The sequence below is a fragment of the Rhincodon typus genome, chromosome 16 (genome assembly GCF_021869965.1).
Source record: "Rhincodon typus isolate 14 chromosome 16, sRhiTyp1.1, whole genome shotgun sequence".
NCBI lineage: Eukaryota > Metazoa > Chordata > Chondrichthyes > Orectolobiformes > Rhincodontidae > Rhincodon > Rhincodon typus.
Genome location: NC_063347.1, coordinates 7,149,837 through 7,169,630, shown reverse-complemented (window position 1 = coordinate 7,169,630; position 19,794 = coordinate 7,149,837). Strand labels below are relative to the sequence as shown.

General features: G+C 46.0%; 1 protein-coding gene across 1 annotated transcript in view; it reads left to right on the top strand.

The window, feature by feature from the left end:
* LOC109916443 (collagen alpha-1(VII) chain-like) overlaps positions 1-19,794 on the top strand; it is a 127,001-nt gene that overhangs the window by 90,579 nt on the left and 16,628 nt on the right. The window contains exons 12-16 of the mRNA XM_048606679.1: positions 4,276-4,422; positions 9,709-9,825; positions 12,317-12,469; positions 17,267-17,398; positions 18,924-19,067. Coding sequence (XP_048462636.1) covers positions 4,276-4,422; positions 9,709-9,825; positions 12,317-12,469; positions 17,267-17,398; positions 18,924-19,067 — 693 coding nt within the window. The remainder of the gene's footprint in view (positions 1-4,275; positions 4,423-9,708; positions 9,826-12,316; positions 12,470-17,266; positions 17,399-18,923; positions 19,068-19,794) is intronic.

Here is a 19,794-nt window from a genome sequence, read left to right as displayed (position 1 = left end):
GACCCTGATGAAGGGTCTAGGCCCGAAACGTCAGCCTTTCTGCTCCTATGATGCTGCTTGGCCTGCTGTGTTCATCCAGCTCTGCACCTTGTTGTCTCGGATTCTCCAGCATCTGCAGTTCCTGCTATCTCTTGCAGTACAAGCCTTGTTTGTGTTGTTGAACCAAACCGGCACCCGCTTCATTCCCTCTTGTCCTGGTTCCCCCTGCCAACTCACTTTTAGCCAATGTATGTTTCAAGATGTTTGACACTTCATTGAGTTCGCCTCACAAATGTGTTGTGACTTGCACCTCGTTTCAGTTCACTCAGGGCTTATGTCAACCCTGCAATATCTTGACATTTAAAATAAGTATTCTTCATTTCATATCCCTCCAAGGCCTCCCCAACCCCTCCCGCATCTGTCTAACTTCCCTCAATCTTACAAAGTTCCAAGCTCCCTGCATTTTACCAGATAACAAGGTGTAGAGCTGGATGAACACAGCAGGCCAAGCAGCATCAGAGGAGCAGGAAAGCTGACGTTTTGGGTCTGGACCCTTCTTCAGAAATCCTTTTACCAGCACCTTTTTTATTCATTCATGGGACATGTGGGTCACTGGCAAGGCCATTATTTTGAATCATAGAATCCCTACAGTGTGGAAACAGGCCCTTCGGCCCAACAAGTCCACACCAACTCTCAGAGCATCCCACCCAGACCCGTGCCCCTAATCTACACATCCCTGAACATTATGGGCAATTTAGCACGGCTAATCCACCTAGCCTACACATCTTTGGACTGTGGGAGGAAACCAGAACACCCGGAGGGAACCCACGCAGACATGGGGAGAGTTTACAAACTCCACGCAGACAGTTGCTCGAGGGTGGGATCGAACCTGGGTTCCTGGCACTGTGAGGTAGCAGTGCTAACCACTGAGCCACCATGTTGCCCATTCCTCATTCCCATTGAACTGAGTGGCCGTTGACCAACTAAGAGGTCAGCTAAGAGTCAATCGTGTTACTATGGGTCTGGAGTCACATGTAGGCCAGACTGGGTAAGGATGGCAGATCTCCCTTTCTAACAGCTATTAATGAACCAGATAGGGATTTTTACAACCATCAACCGTGGTTTCCTGGTAACCATCATCAAGTCTAGCTTTATGATTTGAGATTGTTCACAAATAGAATTTAAATCTCACTAGCTGCTGTGGTCAGACTTGAACCCATGTCCCCACAGAACAAGATTGGGTATCTGGATTGCCAGTATAGGGATGTTACTAGACGGCCACCGTTTCCCCAAATTCTGGCCTCTTGAGCATCCTCGAATGCTCCCCCATTGACAGTCGTGCCTTCGGAGAACACTGGGCCTGGAATTCCCTCCCTAAATCTCTCCGTCCCTTTCCACATAGTGCAAGCATTGATGCCAATCACTACCAGCTTGTGGCAGGAGTAGTTTGCTGCCATTGCTATCTATCCTTGACCAAGGGGCTACTTGATTTAAAGCAGTGAAGGCTGAGCCACTGTTGTCTTCACAAGATGCTCTTACCTTAAGCAAGATGTAGTTGATTCAATGATAGTAACTAGAAGTACAAGTGACGTTAGTAAGCTAAACATTGGTACAAACACTATAGGGAGACCTGTGGTCATTGGTCCTCATCCTGCAAGCAATATGGGATGAGCTGCCTGCGGAAGTGGTTGAGGCAGGTACATTAACAACATTTAAAAGGCATCTGGATGAATATATGGACAGGAAAGGTTTAGAAGGATTGGGCCAAGTGCAGGGAAATGGGGTTAGCGTGGATTGACATTTTGGTGGGCATGGACCCATTTGGGCCGAAAGGCCTATCTCCGTGCTTATGACTCTATAAGGTCCTAAGACATTCTAGAGCCAGCGGTTGTAGTTTAAAAATTAGGTGTCACTCATTTAAAACTGAGATGAGGAAACATTTTTTTCTCTCAGAGGATCATGAGTCCTAGGAATTCCCTTCCTCAAGAGGGAGTGTGGAATCTTTAAACATTTTTAAGGTAGAAGCAGATAGATTCTTCATGACCAGGTGGTTGAAAGATTATGCAGGAATGGAGAGATGAGGTTAAAATCAGATCAGTCATGATCGTATTGAATGGCACATCAGGCTAGAAGGGCTGAATGGCCTATGCTTGTTCCTTGTTCACATGTCCTGCCTTCCCCCCTCCCACCCAATATCATGTGACACCATTAGATTTGGTGCAGATAAATCTCCAACATCATCCCTTTCAGATCCATTGCTTTAAGATCTTCCGTAAAATCTACCTCTTCAATCAGGTTTTGGTTACCTGACCTCCTCGAGCCTTATGTAACGCAGTGTCAAATGTTGCTTGATCATTCCTCCTGTGAAGGCTTGGATTTGCATGTCAGGCCCTACAGAATTGCAACCTGATTTTCTTCTCGTGCGAGTGAACATTAAATAAACTATTTGAATGTGGGATTTATGATCACAGCACAGTATTTCTCTTCTATGTCATTACTTTTGAGGTCAGGAAAAGTGATGCAGGAAACCCAACTGATTTTTTAAAAATTTCCATGTTCCAGAACACAGGGCAAGGTTGTTAATGGCAACGGCTGAAGTCCAATCACTGTCTCTGGGTTAAACTGAATTACTACGAATCTGTTTTATTTTTCCTACCTTTCCTGTGTTACTTTTTCATTGTTTTGTGCACAACTGTAAGAATCGCTTGCCGAGGCTGGTAGCTTAGTGGGAGGTGATGGCCTAGTGGTATTATCGCTAGACTGTTAATCCAGAGACCCCGATAATGTTTTGGGGGCCTGGGTTCAAATCCTGCTATGGTAGAGAGTGGAATTTGAATTCAATAAATATCTGGAATTAAGAACTGAATGGTGATTGTTGGGGGAAAAGCCCATCTGGTTCACTAATGCTCTTTACGGAAGGAAACTGCCATCCTTACCTGGTCTGGCCTACATGTGACTCCAGACCTACAGCAATGTGGTTGACCCTTTAATTAGGGATGGACTGCCTAACCAGCAAATGAATAAAGGAAAAACAGTTGCTTTTGTCTGAGTTTTCCAGATGATTCAAAGGCCATGGATTTTGCACTGTGCCACAGCACATAAGGACATTCACAGAATCCCTACAGTGTGGAAACAGGCCATTCAGCCCAATAACTTCACACTGCCCCTCTGAAGATCTAGACCCATTCCCCTATCCCTGCATTTCCCATGTCTAACCCACCTAACCTAAACATCCCCTGGCATTATTTTGACACCTTGGCATGGTCAATCCACTTAACCTGCACGTCTTTGGAGTGTGGGAGGAAACTGGAGCACCCGGAGGAATGCCACGCAGACCGCAGGGAGAATGTGCAGACTCCACACAGACAATCATCTGAGGCTGGAATTGAACCCAGGTCCGTGGCGCTGTCACTCTGTGCCACCGTGCCATCCATCTGAGGCTTAGGCTAATATTTTGATTTGGTTTGATTGATGTTATTGTCACGTGTACTGAAATACAGAGAAAAGTTTTGTTTACGAGTGGTACAGGCAGATCACAGCAAGCAAAGGATGTGCAGATCAAATAGACTGAGAGGCATACAGGTTACATTGCGGGTTACATTATTTGAGGCTAGAGTCCATTCAACAATCTGATAATGGCCAGAAAGAAGCTGTTTCTGAACCTGCTGGTGCATGTGTTCAGGCTCCTGTATCTTCTGCCTGACGGAAGAGGTTGTAGGAGATCATTACCAGGGTGTGATGGGTCTTTGATGATGTTGGCCGCCTTTCTGCGGCAGCGAGCCGTCTAAATGGAGTCCATGGATGGAAGCTTGGCTTCCGTGATGGTCTGGGCTGTGCACACCACCTTCTGTAGTTTCTTACGGTCCTGGGCAGAGCAGTTGCCATACCAGGCCGTTATGCACTTGGACAGTATGCTTTCAATGGTGCATCTGTAGAAGTTGGTGAGGGTCCTTATGCACATGGGTTAAAATCGCATAACAGCCACTAGTGGAATTTGAATTCTATCAACACATTTGGAATTAAAGCTAGTCTCAACAATGGTTACCACAGAACGATCATTGATTGTTGGGAAAAACCCATCTGGTTTGCTGATGTCCTTTAGGGAAGGAAACTGCCATCCTTACCTGGTCTGGCCTACATGTGACTCCAGACCCACAATAAGGTGGTTGACTCTTAACCACCCTCTGAAATGGCCCAGCAAGCCACTGGGTTCAATGGTAATTAAGGCTGGGGAATGGAAAAAGAAGTGACATGTTGTATTTTTGATTCTTCTTTGCTTTATCTTTTCTCCTGTAGGAAGGGATGTCCTGACAGTCAATCTGGAACCATCAACGGGATTATACCATATCCAAGGTCTTTTGCCAAATACCGATTATACAATAACAATAACAACATTGTATGGAAGAATGGAGGGGCCTCCTGCGAGTACCAGGGTGAAAACAGGTACCAACATCAGTCCATACCATCTGTGGTATGAGGTGCCATATGCTCCAAACTCAACTGACATTTCTGTCGTGCTGGAGTTGCCAACTTTCCTTGGGTACATTCCTGGAGTTTTCATCACATGATCTCTGCCCTCCTTACTGTTGCTTTCCTGCTGTCGATTCCCTAACCTGGGGATTTGGCAACTCCGTGTAATGTAACAGCCCAAAGCATTGGGCATTGATGCCAAGTAGCGTGGAGTGAGTGAGTGTCAACAGTTGGCCCTTCCACGAAAGAGATCAACCTTTTATCCTCTGGGTGGGTGGGAGTGGTAGTGGGGATAGGCGAAGCTGGGGAAATAATAAAGTCATTTGTGTGAGTGGTGTATGACTCCTGGTGGAATGAGGGGATTGGACAAGGAGACGTCCAGGTCTGGCTGTGACGCTGCTCAAGGTTGAATAGTATGGCAGCATTTACTGGTGAGGATGACAGCGTAATGTGCAATGACTTGAGAGAACCTCGTGTCAACGGCACAGTGACCTTGGAGGTGGGAAGGGAAGAACCAATTAATTTTAAAAATGGCAGCTTGCAATTGCTGTTACAGGGGGTTGTGGTTAAGCTTACACATCCAGAGAGGAGTCAGGAAGACCTGACAAGACCCAGGAGAAATAGTGTGCCACCTTGCAGATCCAATTGTTCACCAATTTGTTTGACTCGACAAGACAAAGCCTCAAGGGGAAAAATAAATGAGGTGACCCATTTATAGATCTTGTTTTTATGATGTGAAAGGTTGACCGATCCCACATCATTCAATTGAGACCATTCTTTGCAGAGGATAGGAACAGATAATGCAAGTCCGGAACACATCTTTGGAAATATTTCTTCAGAAAGTGGAGAGTTTGCCAGGGAGAGGCCACACAGTATAGCATTGTGCACCGTCTGAAGGATGTACTGCAGCAATTCATCAAGGCTCCTTCAACAGCACCTTGAAAACCTACAACTTCAACCATTTAGAAGGACAAGGGCAGCAGATACACAGGAACACCACCACCTGCAAGTTGCTGTCCAAAACACTTATCATCCTGACTTGGAAATATAGCGCTATTCTTATCTTGCTGGGTCTAAACCCTGGAACTCCCTTCCGAAAGGGAATTGTGAATTCCATTGTGAATGCATGTACACTAAATAGACTGCAGTGGTTCAAGAAGGGAGCTCACCACCATTAAGGGCAACTAGGGATGGGCACTAAATGCTGGTCCAGCCAGTGATGCCCACCTCCCATTTCATAGGGTCATACACCATGGAAACAGACCCTTTGGTCCAACTTGTCCATGCCGACCAGATACCCTAAACTGATCAAGTCCCATTTTCCTGTGTTTAGCCATATCTCTCTGAACCTTTCCTATTCGTGTACCCATCCAGATGTCTTTAAAATGTTGTAATCGTAACCACCTCCACTACTTCCTCTGGCAGCTCGCTCCATACACGCACCACCCTCTGTGTGAAAAAGTTGCCTCTCAGGTCCCTTTTAAAACTTTCCCCTCTCACCTTAAACCTATGCCCTCTAGTTTTGGGCTCCCCTGTCCTGGGGAAAAGACTTTGGCTATTCACTCTATCCATGCCCCTCACGATTTTATAAACCCTTATAAGGTCACCCCTCAGCCTGCAATGCTCCAGGGAGGACACCCCCAGCCTCTCCCTATAGCTGAAACACTCAATCCTGATAACATCCTGGTAAATCTTTCCTGTAGGCTTTCAAGTTTGTTATTGTACTTCCTACAGCTATTGAATAAAATAAAATAATTACTGGAGGGAAAAGTTCCACCACACCCTCACCATCCAGAGGTAAAAGTGAACCTGTGTTTACAATATTGAACTAAATTCTGTGAGGCCTTAGCCTCACTGTGCACATGTCTCTTTTCAAAGTAATAATGACCATGATAGTGTCTTCTTGGTTCAGCTGGCTTGTGACAATGTGTGCCTCAGGCATTTCACTATCTCCAACAAATTCACCCAAAGAACATCCCCAGCTCTTGGGCATTCAATTTTCTTTCAAAGTAACTGCAAAAATGTTTTCCCTTTAACCTTTGCATGATTTCAGCGTATGAATCCCAACGAGCGCATCGTTGCTCTGCCAAAAAGCTTGGCCAGTTTTCCAAAGCAATTAGGGATCAGAAATCAAGATTAAAACATCTGTGCAGAAATTACAAACTAAACAAATAGCCATTATGTCTGTGGGTAAAGAATTCATTCTGAATGAAGACGGATAGAGAGTGCCCCAAGTATATAAAAGGCATGAAGTTAAAGCTGACTGTGATTGAACTGAATGACCTTACTGCTACTACAACAGCAACAGATCTAGCTCATTTGGCTGGACAGCTGGTTTGGGATTATGGAGTAATGCTGAGAATGTGGGTTCCATTCCTGCAACTGGCTGATATTACCTTCTTTGCAACCTCTTCCCTGCACCTTAGGTGTGGTTACCTTCATAGAATTCCGTACAGTGTGGGAGCAGACCATTTGGTCCATCAAGTCCACACTAATCCTCACCCAGACCTACCCTATTGCTGTAACCCTAACACATCTAGCCTGGACACTTATGTGTGAATTAGCATGGCCAACCCACCTAACCTGCACGTCATTGGGAGGAAACCAGAGCAAACCCACACAGACACAGGGAGAATGTGCAAACTCCACACAGATGGAGGCTGGAATTGAACCTGGGTCCCTGGTGCTGTGCGACCGCAGTGCTAACCACTCTGCCACCCCAAAGGTTAAAATACCAGCAATTTATCTCTCTTTAATGAGAGAGCAACCCAATGGCCTGGTGGGACAATAGCAATTTTCCTTTGTAGATACTCCTACTGAGAGAGCTGCTGACAGGGTGTTCCTCAGACAATTGCTGTCGCTCATCTGTAAGAGTCCCTGGGACATTCACAAATGCATCGAGGGTGAACCCATCCTCTCCCCCTTGTTGCTGTTACCCCCATCTCTCCCCCAACACTATGCCCTCTAGAAGAGATCGCTGTAGCTCCTCAACACTGATCAACTCACCAAAATTCTGTCACTTTATTTCTGCTTGTTGACTTTCCTCTTGGTCTTACAGAAGTCCTGCTGTGGACAGGCAGGTGCAGTAAGCAATTAGGAAGGCAAATGGGGAAGGTGGTGATGGCGTGTTAATGTCATTGCGTGAGCAATCCAGAGTCCTAGGCTAACGTTCTCAAAATATGAGTTTGACTTCCAACTATCATGTATAGAGAAAATTTGAATTCAATAAAAAGCTAACCCAATGGCAACCATGTAGTAAAATTAATGGCCCATTCATGTCCGTTATTGGAGGAAATCGGTTGCCCTCACTTGGTCTGGCCCACATGTGACTCCAGAACCACAGCAACGTGCCTGACTCTTAATGGCCTCAGAAAGCAAGGAATGGATAATGAATACTGGCCTAGCCAGTGATGCCCAAATACAACGAATAAATAAAATGGTATATTGACCGTCATCGAAAGAGGATTTGGTTAAAAATCGCGCAACACCAGGTTATTATAGTCCGGCAGGTTTATTTGAAGACACAAGCTTTCGGAGTCTCGCTCCTGCTTCAGGTGTCAGTGAGAGAGGTGGCATCAGACACAGAATTTATAAGCAACAGATCAAAGGGTCATAGAACTGAATTTGCATTTGCAGATTTGTAACTGCAGATACATTCTATTTTGTTCAAAAAGCAGCGTCTGTATGAACACCAGCTAGCAACTAAATGACACGACCAGATGTCCTTGGTTTCAACACACACAGACGAGAAAAAACACACTTTCAACTGGGACAACACGACTATCACAGGACAAGCCAAACAGAGGACAGCCAGGGAATTCTTGGAGGCTTGGCATTTATTTGCGGACTCCATCAACAAACACACTGAATTAGACCCAATATACCGACCATTACAACGCACAGCCGGAACCGGCCCCTACTGGAAGCAGCAAAAACCAGATGATATAAATTTGAACTGGCACAAGATAACAACCCTTCACAGGAAGCTCCACAGCACTGAGGATGTCACTGAGTAAGGGGACGAAACGTTTGCTATCAAACCTCCCAGCTCGACGAACACACCAACATCTACAACAGTACCTGAGCTACAAATCTTCACTAAAACCCTGTAGACCATTTATGATTGAGAAGAGGAAATATGTCTTCACTCAAAGAATAGTGAACCTTTTGTATTCTATACCATAGAAAGCTGTGGAGATCATCACTGAAGATATTTGAGAAATCGATAAATCTTTAGATTTCAAAGTCAGAAGTCACACGACAGGTTTTGTCCAACAGGTTTATTTGAAATTACAAGCTTTCAGAGCGCTGCTCCTTCGTCAGGTCACCTCCACACCATGGCCACCACTTAGATTTCAAAGCCATCAAGGGTTGTGGGGAAGTAAGGGGAACATGCCGTTGAGATACAGGATCAGTCATGATCATGTTAAATGACAGACCAGGCTCAAAGGGTTGAATGGCCTACTCTTGTGCCCAGTTACTATGTTTATGACTGTGAGCACTTTGCACTATTCATGTGATATTGTATAGCCATGTGCCCATTGCAAAGCCAATGTTTGCTCACCTGTGGTTTTCCAGGAGTAAAACCATGCAGTGCATGTGTTACATTGTATGTATGACCAGTCAGTCATTTGCAGTTTTGTGGAAATCATCAGCTATGATATTCTACAGGAAAGCACCCTCCCTGCGCAGCCATAAATGGTGGAACGCTGCCCCATCATCAGTCTTAAGGATTGTATATCAATGGTCTTAGGCCAGTGGAATTCTGTATGAAGGAAGTGAAGGGAATGTGGATTAGGTATGGTCTACGGGAATTCTGCACTGCCAGTAAAAGCAAACGGGAAAGGGTTGGAGCTGTTAGAATTCTGTTAATGCAAACAATTTTATCTTTTCTCATTGGTCGTAGAATGTGGACATTGCTGGCAAGGTCAACAGTTATTGTACGGCTCTGGTTGTTCTTGAGAATGTGGTGGTGAGCTGCCTTCTTGAACCTCTGTAGTCTGTTAAGCGAGGGCAGAGTCCTAAAGTGCTATCAGGGAGGGTGTTCCAGGATTTTAATGTCGGCTTTGGGTTTGAGCCATTGGAATTACACATTGTTGAATTGGATAAGGCAGATGAAGAAGGCTATTTTTATTAGTTTATCGTACAAGACTATGAGTTATGAAGTCACGGGAGCTTACACACAGGATAGCCAAGCATTCCTCAGGTTTTGCCATGTTTTCATGTTCCACCCTAACAGTTTCTTCCTTTCTTGCTCAGATGTGGCAGGAGGGCTGCTTTTAAGGACGGCTGCGATCAGTCCGACTGCTATTCGTGTGACGTGGAACCTCCAACACGATGCCAGTAACTACAGGATAGAGTGGAGGAAGGCCACAGGTAAAAGTCTTTCAGACTAAAGTCCTCATGAGGATAGTGCTGGAGAAGAAGGCAGAGTTACAGACCACAACAACCAGGGGCACAGATTGCCTAAAGACAAGAGGTGGAGGTGGCGGTGGTAACAGGTCTTGTAATCAAGACACTCTGACAAATGTCCTGGGAGCAAGGGTTCAAAGCCTACCATGGGCAATGGTGAAATTTAAATCTAATCAAAAAAAAAATTGGAATTAAATGATTGTCAGGAGTAAAAAAAACCTATCTGGTTCACTAATATCCTTCAGGGAAGGAAACTACTATCCTTGATAACAAGGTGTAGAGCTGGATGAACACAGCAGGCCGAGCAGGAAGGCTGACGTTTCGGGCCTAGACCCTTCATCAGAAAATCTAGGCCCGAAACGTCAGCCTTCCTGCTCCTATGATGCTGCTTGGCCTGCTGTGTTCATCCAGCTCTACACCTTGCTATCTCAGATTTTCCAGCATCTGCAGTTCCTACTATCTCCTCAATTACTATCCTCGCCTGGTCTGGTCTGCATGTGACTCCAGACCCACAGCAATGTGGTTGATGCTTAACTACCATCTGGGCAATGAATGTTGGTTGGGCCAGCAATGCTCAAAAACCATGAACAAATAAAGAAAAAGTCTATATTCAAGGGTAGAACCTGATTAATTTTTGTTCTTAGTTCTCTTGTTTGCTCACGGCAGCCAGCCAAGCCAAATGATGGGTAGGTGTCCAGTGTCTTTGTGGTAACAGGGCCTCAGTGGTTAGCACTGCTCCCTCACAGTGCCAGGTTCAATTCCACCCCCTGTCTGAGTTTGGAGTTTGCACATGCTCCCCACGTCTGCGTGGGTTTCCTCCGGTTTCCCCTTACAGCCCAAAGATGTGCAGGTTAGATGGATTGGCTGTGAGAAATTGCCCATGGTGTCCAATGATGTGCAAGTTAGGTGGATTAGGTGCAAGGTTACAGGGATGGGGTGGGTCTGGGTGGGATGCTGTTCAGAGGGTTGGTGTGGACTGGACGGGCCAAATGACCTGCATCCACGCTGTAGGGATTCCAACAGAATTGTGACACCAGATACTGACAGCAGTCATTGTCAATGATGTGGGAGGTGATTGCAAGCAAGTCAGACACATTGAGCAGGGGGTGGGGGGTGCGGAATCTGCAGAGGGGGCTCATTCACCAGGACTGAGCTCGGAGAGAAACGTTTACTTCTTCTAGCCCACAAGCAGTGCATTAAAGGCACTTCCTCAATGGATTCAGCCACTCATTCCTCCCTTCACCTCTTTGGGCTTTGTATGGCTAAGACCCTCTTTAACACATATTATTGACCAGCTGCTTTCTGAGTGTGTGCCACTGAATCATCTCTGTTAAAACCCATCCCTCCGAGTATGAATTCTTATCTGAGCCTACTGGAACTCAAGGCTACTTTCCTTAATGGATAGAGTTTATCAACAGCGCAGGCTGACAGAGCATTCCATCCTCAATACTACCTTGTAGGCGTTTCCCAATCAACCTGCATAGCAATGTTATTACATACCTCTGGAACAGGTGGCACTTGAACCCAAGTCTCCTGGTTCAGAGGTAGGGACACTACCCCTGCACCACAAGAGCCTTAGTTCGTAGGGCTGCTCTCTCGTTAGAGAGAGAGACAACTGCTGGTGGTTTAACCTGAGGGTTAGCATGCCTCAGGTGAGGGGAGAGGATGAGAAGGAGAGTCCTTCATGGTGACCTGAGCTGGCGTGGGAATCGAACCCATGTTTTTGGCGTCACTGTGCATTTTAAACCAGCTGCCTGGCCAACCGAGCTGACCAACCCCACTACTGCTTTTTATTTTCTCAGTCACTTAACTAATTACTTGAACCCAGCCAGCGAACTTAACTCTTGCTACACTAACACCGAGGGTTTAAATTTAATACTTGGGAATTTGTTAGCTCAGTTTGCAAGACACCAATAGTTTGGCTTCAGTTTCTACACTGGATCAGGTTACCATTCAAGGTCCTGCCATCTTAACCTTGCCCCTTGCCTGAGCTGTGGTGACTTTCAGTTGAAACTCACCAGTTCTGTGTCCAATGGGATGGTGGTAACTTTAGCTTTAGAGCTGGCTGAATGGATAAGGGATGTCTAACTCCAACATTAAGAGGGGTGCTAACAAAAAAATGTAGGTTTAAGTCCTGCTGAAATGATCTCCTAGTGATAAATTTAACGCTTACACCTCTAACCAGCTGTAGAAATGTTTGCGATGAGGGAAGTGTACCTCCTTGCTATTTTGCAGATAGTCCTGCCGTTTGAAATTCTGACAAAGACTCATCTACTCAGCACTGATTGGGCAAATGTTTTATGACACCAACACCCCTCATTCCAATCTGTGCAAAAGTCTCCAAGAAGCGATAATGTGAACTGCGACTTCAAGATCTGCAATGTTGGTTTGTAACTCCATTTCGGAAACGGTAAATCAAAAACTGAAAACAAAAGGTTATTTTTGCTCTCCGCAGAGGAACAGATGCAATCTCACAAAACCGTGCTGGCTGCCACCACCAACAGCTATGACATTATCAACCTCTCTCCTGGTACTGAATATGCCATAACACTCTACACACTGTACAATGGCAGAGAAGTAGCAACCCCAGCGACCATGTCAAAGACAGGTATGTCCAAAAGAAGCTACTTTGATTGGTTAGCAAATAGACTTTGAGAGAACCATTGCTGTCGAGAATGTACCTGCTAATGGTGATTGACAGTTAACTGCCGGGTGTGGTGTAAGTTTGCTTAAGTGTTGATTTCCCCCTTAAATTTGTATTTATTGCCAATTGTCCTAATGAATGCAAAATGAAAAGCTTTGACACAGTGTGCCTTTTTTCAGCAATACGCTAATTAAAAACACTTATTTGAATAAAAATAAACCCTGGAATTGAAAGCTAGTCTCAGTAAATGTCAGAGACAAAAAATAGAAATTGCTGGAAAAGCTCAGCAGGTCTGGCAGCATCTGTGAAAAGAAATCAGAGTGAACTTTTCAGGTTGAGTGACCCTCCCTCAGTAAAAGTCATAGAGTCACAGAGGTTTACAACATGGAAACAGGCCTTTTGGACCAGCTTGTCCATGCCACTCAGTTTTCACAATTAATCTAGTCCTATTTTCCTGTGTTTGGTCCATATCTCTCCCTGTGACCATGAAACTATTATCACACTCAAAGGGCAATTAGGGATGGGCATTAAATGCTGGCCTTAAAGAGAAACTCACATCCCAGGATAGAATAGTGAAGGAGAGCAGTAACTTTTGTCTTCACAAAGCAGGAATGAACCCACCTCAAAGACCATTGCCTCATACTTCTGGAGTAACACACTAGCCCTCACTTATGATTTTGAATTATCCCTGTTACTTTGGTGACCATCAGAGACATAAGTTAGATTGAAGAGCAGGGCTTAGGACAGGGAGCTAATATCAGGGCCCAATAACGGAGGCTCAGGGAACTGGGGGGTTGACTGTGCTTGGATCAGGGCTTGGACCCCATGGGTGTGGTGCCTGGGCCCAGAGCAGAACCAGAGGCCCAATTTCTGTCTTTTCCCCTGCTGAAGATTCCCTGAAAGCCCCATCAAAAGGAGTTCTCCCCTGTTCTGGTGACAGGCACTTTGACGTCCCCCTTTCTCTTGTGAAAGGCTGCTCTCTCCTAACAACTCATAACAGCAACATATAACATGATGGAGAGGGGCCTGAACCTCTTAACACTGAGAAATCAGGTAGAAGCAGAGAGCTCTGACTTGATACCAACTTGTCTGTCGTTCTCCCATTGGGGCAGAGCCTTTCTAGTCGTGAGGTTGCAGGACAGATCGGCACAGATTCGATGGGCTGAAGTGTCTCTTCTGTCTGTATGAATCTCTGACTCTGGACATGATGGTGAGGAGGCTGACCGAGACGACGGAATAGAGCCAAGCGTGTAAGGCAGGTGAATTGGTTTAGTGGAGGAGGCCTCTTTCCATTCAGCACCCAAAAACAAGGCGAGCAGTGGGGTAAGAGCTGTGTCCCAAGTAGCTGATCCAGAGCAGTCCCCCTACAAATACAGAGGGCCTGGTCTTTAAGGCCCCTCAGAGATTCAGTTTCAAACTCGCCCCTCTGAGAAACCCTCCTTGTTGAGTCAAGTCTCGAGATGGGATAACCACTCCCAGCTCTTCAGAGGATCAGTGCGGACCTGATGGGCCAAATAGCTTGCTTCTACACAATAGGGATTCTGTGGTTCGATATATATGGAGACACATCTGGATCAGTTGTGCTGCACATGTGATTTTCTGCTTATTCTGATTATCTGTGGCACCTGTGTGCTACTTTTCTGTGTTTCATGCATAAGTTTCCCAAGGTAGGTGATGGCCTAGTGGTATTACCACTAAACCTATTAATCCCAAAACCTAAGTGATGTTTTGGGGACCTGTGTTCAAATCCCACCATGGTGGCATTTGAATTTAATACTTTTTTTTTAAGAAGTCTGGAATTAAGAATCTACTGATCACTGTGAAATGATTGCCGGGGAAAAACCCATCTGGTTCACTGATGCCCTTCAGGGAAGGAAGTCTGCCACCCTCACCTGGTCTGGCCTACATGTGATTCCAGACCCACAGCAATGTGGTTGACTCTCAATTGCCCTTTGAAATGGCCGAGCAAGCCTTTCAGTTGTACCAGTCGCGACAAAGACTCAAAGAAATGAAATGGATGGATCAACTGAGGCACTGGAAAAGGCAACGACAGAAACAGACCTGTCGACCGTGCAAAGTCCTCTTCGCTAAAATCTGGGGGTTAGCGCCAAAATTGGGAGAGCTGTCTCACAGACCAGTCAAGGAACAGCCTGACACAGTCATACTCACAGAATCATACCTTACAGACAATGTCCCAGACACCACCATCACCATCCCTAGATACATCCTGTCTCACCAGCAGGATAGACCCAGCAGAGGGGGCGGCACAGTGGGATACAGTCGGGAGGGAGTTGCACTGGGAGTCTTCAACATTGACTCCGGACCCCATGAAGTCTCATGGCTTCAGGTTAAACATGGGCAAGGAAACCTCCTGCTGATTACCACATACCGTCCTCTCTCAGCTGATGAACCATTACTCCTCAATGTTGAGCAACACTTAGAGGAAGCACTGAGGATGGCAAGGGCACAAAATGTACTCTGGGTGGGGGATTTCAATGTCCACCGCCAAGAGTGGCTCAGCAGCAGTACTACTGATCGAGCTGGTTGGGTCCTGAAGGACATAGCTGCTAGACTGGGTCTGCAGCAGGTGGTGAGGGAACCAAGAAGAGGGAAAAACATACTTGACCTCATCCTTACTAATCTGCCAGCTGCAGTTGCATCTGTCAATGACAGTATCGGTAAGAGTGACCATTGCGCAGTCCTTGTGGAGACGAAGTCCCGCCTTCACATTGAGAACAACCTCCATCGTGTTGTGTGGCACTATCACCGTGCTAAATGAGACAGACTCAGAACAGATCTAGCAACTCAAGACTGGGCATCCATGAGACGCTGTGGGCCATCAACAGCAGGAGAATTGTACTCCAGCACAATCTGTAACCTCATGGCCCGGCATATCCCCCACTCAACCATTACCATCAAGCCAGGGGATCAACCCTGGTCCAATGGAGAGTGCAGAAGGGCATATCAGGAACAGCACCAGGCATACCTGAAGATGAGGTGTCAACCTGGTGAAGTCACCAAACAGGACTATTTGCATGCCAAAGAGCAAAAGCAGCAAGTGATAGACTGAGATAAGCGATCCCACAACCAAAGGATCTACAATCCTGCCACATCCAGTGTGAATAGTGGTGGACAATTAAACAACTCACTGGAAGAGGAGGCTCCACAAATATCTCCATCCTCAATGATGGAAGAGCCTAGCACATCCGTGCAAAAGATAAGGCTGAAGCATTCGCAGCAAACTTCAGCCAGAAGTGCTGAGTGGACGATGCATCTCGGCATCCTCCAGTGGTCCCCACTATTACAGATACCAATCTTCAGCCAATTCGATTCACTCCACATGATATCAAGAAACGATTGGAGACACTGGATACTGCAAAGGCTACGGGCCCTGACAACATTCCAGCAATAGTACTGAAGACTTGTGCTCCAGAACTTGTCGCCCCCACCCCTAGCCAAGCTGTTCCAGTACAGTTACAACACTGGCATCTACCCAACAAATGTGGAAAATTGCCCAAGTATGTCCTGTACACAAAAAGCAAGACAAATCCAACCCAGCCAACCACCACCCATCAGTTTCCTCTCAGTCGTCATAAAGTGATGGAAGGTGTCACTAACAGTGCTATCAAGCACCTGCTCAGCAATAACCTGCTCAGTGACGCCCAGTTTGGGTTCCGCCAGGGCCACTCAGCTCCTGACCTCATTACAGCCTTGGTTCAAACATGGACAGAAGAGCTGAATTCCAGAGGTGAGGTGAGAGTGACAGCCCTTGATATCAAGGCTGCATTCAACTGAGCGTGGCATCAAGGAGCCCTAGCAAAACTGGAATCAATGGGTATCGGGGGAAAACTCTCCGGTGATTGGAATCATACCTGACACATAGGAAGATGTTGTGGTTGTTGGAGGTCAGTCATCCCAGCTCCAGGCCATCTCTGCAGGAGTTCCTCAGGGTAGTGTCCTCGGCCCAACCATCTTCAGCTGCTTCATCAATGACCTTCCCTCCATCATATGGTCAGAAGTGGGGATGTTCGCCGATGATTGCACAATGTTCAGCACCATTCATGACTCCTCAGGAACTGAAGCTGTGCATGTTCAAATGCTACAAGACGTGGACAATATCCAGGCGTGGGCTGACAAGTGACAAGTAACATTCACGCCACACACATGCCAGGCTATGACCATAACCAACAAGAGACAATCTAACCACTGTCCCTTGACATTCAATCATGTTACCATAACTGAATCCCCCAACTATCAACATCCTGAGGGTTATCATTGACCAGAAACTCAACTGGACTCACCATATAAACACAATGGCTACAAGAGCAAGTCAGAAGCTGGGAATACTGTGCCGAATAACTCACCTCCTGACTCCCCAAAGCCTGTCCACCATCTACAAGGCACAAGTCAGGAGTGTGATGGAATACTCCCCACTTGTCTGGATGGGTGCAGCCCCAACAACACTCAACAGTGTGTGGAATGAACTTCCAGAGGAAGTGGTGGATGCAGGTACAATTACAACATTTAAAACACATTTGGATAAGTTAGTGAATAAGAAAGTTTCGGAGAGTTATGGGCCAAGTGTAGGCAGATGGACTACTTTAACTTGGGATTATGGTTGGCATTGACTGGTTGGAATGAAGGGTCTGTTTTCATGTAATTTTTGAGCTGATTACACAGAGATTAGGCTCTTGTTCGGGGAAAGGGCGGATTGGTAACTTTTGCTTTCGCCTTGTCATTGTCTTTGTATTTTATAATTAGTGGAAAAGGAAATCCCACTGGGCACCATCGCAAGTCTGAGAGCAGTGGATACAACTCGAGGCCGGCTTCAGATCAGCTGGACTGCAGTACCGGGAGCAACAGCTTATAAAATTGTCTGGAGAGATCAAACAGGTATGATGTTCCAGAGGTAGTGGTATGCAAAACTCCAACAGCACCAGTGTAATATTGCATAGACAGAATAACTCTGCCTGTGTGCCCCTTGCTTAATCACCCAGCTATCAACATCTGGGTGAAGCTTCCCATTGATCAGAAACTGAACCAAACCAGCTGGGTAAATGCTGTAGCTACAGGAGTGGGCCAAAGGCTGGAAATACTGCAGTAAGTAACTCATCTCCTGAAATAACTGCACAGAGGCTTGTATTCCCATCACCAAGTCACCCTTTATTTACATGTACACAGTACACTTTCTATAGCCAGCCAGCTCGGAGTCAGTCCCCTGAACTGAGGAGATTCTAAATTTCCTGGTTATGTTGGTCAGTCAGGGCTTTCCTGATTGGCCCAGATTAGCAACCCCAATCAAGGATCTTGTAGTCAACACGATCCACCTGGTTCCAATCACTACAACTCCTGACTCCTAGAGCCTGTCTACCGTCTACAAAGCACAAGACAGGAGTGATGGAATACTTCCCACTTGCCTGGATGGGTGCAGCTCTAACAACACTCAAGAAGCTCGACACCATCTAGGACAAAGCAGCCCGCTTGCTCAGCACCACATCCAACACCTTCAACATTCACTGCCTTCACTACTGACACCCAGTAACATCAGTGTGTACCATCTGCAAGTTTCACACAGCAGTAACTCACCAAGGCTCCTTTGAGCATTATTACCTGGAAGGACAAAAGCAGCAGATCGATGGGAACCAGCATTTTGCAAACTTAGATCGGGCATCTGAGGGCTGATGTTCGCGAGAAGAATCATGTGGTGTATGACGGCAAATACATACACTTCTCAGAGGTCGATAACAAGCCATTGTGCTCCTACAGTCCCAAGCTCTGCAAACAGCACCAACTCAATGGCCACCATTCGCTACATTGTGGAGGACAAAACTGCCCCTCTCAAGCAATGTGAATTCATGGCCAAATACAACATCCAGCAGGTGCACGAAACCCATCCCAAATTCTGAAGACTGAAGCACAAGTCCCTTGCCTGTGTGCTCCAGCCCTCTAAAGCCCAAGATCCTGTATGTTTTATTCTTCACCTTCTCACCCTGACCTGCAACTAGCAAGGATTCTAGGGAATGTGTACACATCTTCCTCCACGTGCCTCTGATCCTGCACCCTTCTTGAAATTGTACCCATTATTTTGTAATGAAAGCAAAATATGCTGGAAATGTGAAACAAGCACAGAAAGTGCTGGTGAAACTCAGCATTTCTGGCAGCAACTGTGGAAAAAGCAACAAAGTTAGCATTACCAGTCTTCAGGCCTTTTACAGAGCTGAATTTATTTTGCTCTTCCAAACAAAATGTATCGCTTTACACATGTCTGTATTAACGGTCATCTGCCACATCCTGCAACCTATCTATCCTTTTGAAGTTAGACACTGTCCACCTCATAGCTGATGATATTTCCAGGTTTTGTGTTAACCTGATCGTTTTGAAATTGTGCGCATTTATAACCTGGTCTTTTCCTGTTCAGGATATGAGATAACCAGAATTGTGTCACACGACGTAACAACATTTGACATTGACCGAGTGCAACAAGGGGCAACATATTACATCAATGTGTCACCACTTTCTGGAGGCAGAGAAGGAAATCCTGTCAGCATTGTGGTTCAGGCAGGTAAGAGATGAACTGACACTGTACTAATGCTGAGCTTGCTCTTCCTGAGTATGCTTGGGCAAATAACATTCAGGCCAGGCAATGGCCAATTCCAACAAGAATCTAACTATTGCCCCTTTATATTCAATGGCATTATCTTCACTGAGTCCCCCAGTAGCAACAGCCGGGGTTACTGTTGATCAGAAATGGAATCGCCCTAGTAGCTACAAGAGCTAGGAATCCTACAGCAATAATTCACCTCCTGTCTCTCCAAAGCCTGTCCACCATCTACAAGACACAACTCAGGAGTGTGATAGAATTCTCCCCACTTGCCTGGATGGGTGCAGCTCCAACAACACTCAGGAAGCTTGATTGTCACCCCCATCTAGCATAGTCAACATTCAGTCCATCCACCAATTGAGCAACAGATTGGGGGACCATGCTTAAGATGCACCGCAGCAACTTACCAAGGCTCTTTAGACAGCAACTTCCAAACTCATGGCCACTTCTATCTAGAAGGATTAGGGCAGCAGGCATTCGGGAACGCTGCTACCGGCAAGTTCCTCCTAAAGTCACTCATCATCCTGACTCGGAAATATGTCCCTGTTCCTTCATTGTCAAAATCCTGGAATTCCCTCCCTGAATAGCACTGTGGTGTATGTATGGACTGCAGCGGTTCAAGAAGCCAGCTCACTACCACTTTCTGAAGGATAATTAGAGATGAACAGTAAATGCTGGCTAGCCAGTG